The 2,500-nt window shown below is 49.8% G+C and overlaps 1 protein-coding gene across 3 annotated transcripts in view; it reads left to right on the forward strand.

The window, feature by feature from the left end:
• LOC142893107 (transducin-like enhancer protein 4) overlaps positions 1 to 2,500 on the forward strand; it is a 29,824-nt gene that overhangs the window by 15,936 nt on the left and 11,388 nt on the right. For 2 of the 3 annotated variants that reach the window (XM_076033374.1, XM_076033376.1), the window contains exons 6-7: positions 251 to 325; positions 480 to 681. In XM_076033374.1, coding sequence (XP_075889489.1) covers positions 251 to 325; positions 480 to 681 — 277 coding nt within the window. The remainder of the gene's footprint in view (positions 1 to 250; positions 326 to 479; positions 682 to 2,500) is intronic. The other variant, XM_076033375.1, reaches the window with a different exon arrangement.

Below are 2,500 nucleotides of genomic sequence, written 5' to 3' on the forward strand. Positions count from 1 at the left end.
CCAGATGTGATGGATTCGCTGACTTGCAGGTGTGAAGAGAGGTCAGACGTGTGAATGTGTTCACCGGCACCAGAGGTACTGTGTGGGAGGAATAGATTTTAGAACGCTGGTGTTGAAGCTGATCCTGTTTCCCACTGAGATCAGAACCTCCGTGAAAGCTCTCTTTTTTTGGGTCCAGATGTCCGGATGGGTCCGATTTATTCTCACTGCCAGTTTCAGAGTTCTAATGGTTTTATCCTGTGGCCCTCAGCATCAGCAGCAGGTGGTGCAGGCGGTGGAGAGGGCCAAGCAGGTCACCATGGCCGAACTCAATGCCATCATAGGGGTGGGTAGAACAAACACACACACACACACACACACACACACACACACACACACACACACACACACACACACACACACACACACACACACTGTCTGCCAGCCAGCCAGCCAGCCTCTAATGACGGCGGCCGCCTGCCCTCGTGTCTTCACCTCAGCAGCAGCAGCTCCAGGCGCAGCACCTCTCGCACGGCCACGCCATCCCCATCCCGCTCACGCCGCACCCGGCGGGGCTGCAGCCCCCCCTGCCTGCCGGGGCCAGTACTGCCAGCCTGCTGGCCCTGTCGTCGGCGCTCAGCCACCAGCTGCCGCTCAAAGACGAGAGGAAGCACCATGACGGCAGCGGAGAGCACCAGAGAGGTGTGTGTGTGCGTGTGTGTGTGTGTGTGTGCGTGTGTGCGTGTGTGTGCATGTGCGCGTGTCTTTGTGGCGAGTTAGTTTAGTTTAATATTCAAAGTGTCGAGCAGATCTGCCCTCAGTGTTTTCTATTTGTCGCGGCCCGTTAATTGTTTGACGGAATAATACATTAACACGCACCGTGTTTCAGTTTGTTCCGCTTCTTGTGTCATTTGCACTCCTCCTCCTCCGACAGCACATTATTTGTTACTCCTCCCAATTCCCCCCTGGGTTCGTCACGAGGAGAACCTAACAGTCCTCCTCTGGGTTTCCTGCACGCAGCCTTACTAGAACCTCACAAGTCTTCCTCGTCTACTCTTGTCTTGCTCGTCACATTTTCATTTCTCCCAATAACAGATTTCCAATAAACACCGTCTCCGTGCCCATTACGGCATTATTAAATCTGAAAAGCAAAGCGCTCCTGGTGTCTCTTACGAGCCAGATGTGTTGAGAGGAGGGGGGAAAAAAATGAAACCGTTTTGCCAGAAAACTCTAAAAAATTAGTCCGACAATTCTACACCCACTCCGACGCTGATGTCGAACTGCCGTCGCTGCGAGTGAACAGCCGCTCAAGCAATCAAAAGCTGATTTGTCATTATGAGTTTTAATTGGTCGTAATAACAAGCGATGCGAGGCGACGGCGCTTGCGTCTTCTCTCTTGTATACACAGAACGCCGCTGTTGCTTCCCCACAGCCCTGCATTTAATTACTTTGTGTGTGTGTGTGTGTGTGTGTGTGTGTGTGTGTGTGTGTGTGTGTGTGTGTGTGAATGTGAGTGTGTGTGTGTGTTCTTGTGTGCCAGCTCTTAATTACTCTGCTGCTGCTGTGTGGCTCTCGGGGCCTTTCTTTTAAACAGTGCACTCCAGCTGTTAGCTTTGCCCTTTGGCTGCGCTGAAGCTAACTCAGGCCGCATTTATCCCCATTACAAGCAAGATCAATAATAATTCTGTTACACGTGAAATTGGGCTCTGTTGAACGAGCGCGCCCGCCCCCTTCCCCCTCTTCCCGGCCTTGTTTCATTGTGTTTCTGTCGTCACTTGAAGCTCGTTAAAGTCGCTGATGATGTCAACGTCTTACTGACGTGGCTCCCGTCGGCAAAATGTTTTTCCCTAGGAGGAAATGGGGGATAGCCACGCGCCAAACTCACCCGAATTCATTTGATTGGCCGCTGCAAAGTCTCTCACTTCTACCTCGAGTGCGCCACCTCTGGCGGCTGAAGGATAATCATGTTGATTATCCGCGCTAGAGGCAACAGTTTACTGAAAGCAATATGTAGCGACGTAAAGCACAGCTCAAGAGCCGTTTCTTCACTCTGGTTTTCAACCTTCAGTGCTGTTGTTCATGTCCACGCTGTCGTGAAAGTGTTTCGTTCTTCTAGTGAAGTTTTAAATGTTTTTATTTTATTTTTCCTGTTACATTCTGGAAAACACTTTGAGCAGCATTTCCTGGAATCATCTATGCTATAGTTGTCTTATATATATATATATATATATATTGCTAGATTTCTTAGACTACGTCTATAGTCTTTTGTATGTGTAATCCAAACCTCCGAAAGTGGACTTTCAAAGTCTCCGCCTCCTGGCCTCTTGCAGTGTTGACAACTTGGCATCATGACAAAGTTGTCAAAAAAACCCCACAGTTTGCTTGTGTGGTGTAAATTTCTCCTCGGCCGTTCATTTCCCCCTCGTTGACCAATGGTAGCGTGTGCAGCGCTCTCAATGGGAAATCAGCAGGACGACCCAAAAGAAGAAGAGACGTCGCAGCAACCAATCCAAAGAGTTCT

The sequence above is a fragment of the Nelusetta ayraudi genome, unplaced genomic scaffold, assembly GCF_046127955.1.
Source record: "Nelusetta ayraudi isolate G7.1 ecotype Tasmania unplaced genomic scaffold, CSIRO-AGI_Nayr_v1 ptg000041l, whole genome shotgun sequence".
NCBI lineage: Eukaryota > Metazoa > Chordata > Actinopteri > Tetraodontiformes > Monacanthidae > Nelusetta > Nelusetta ayraudi.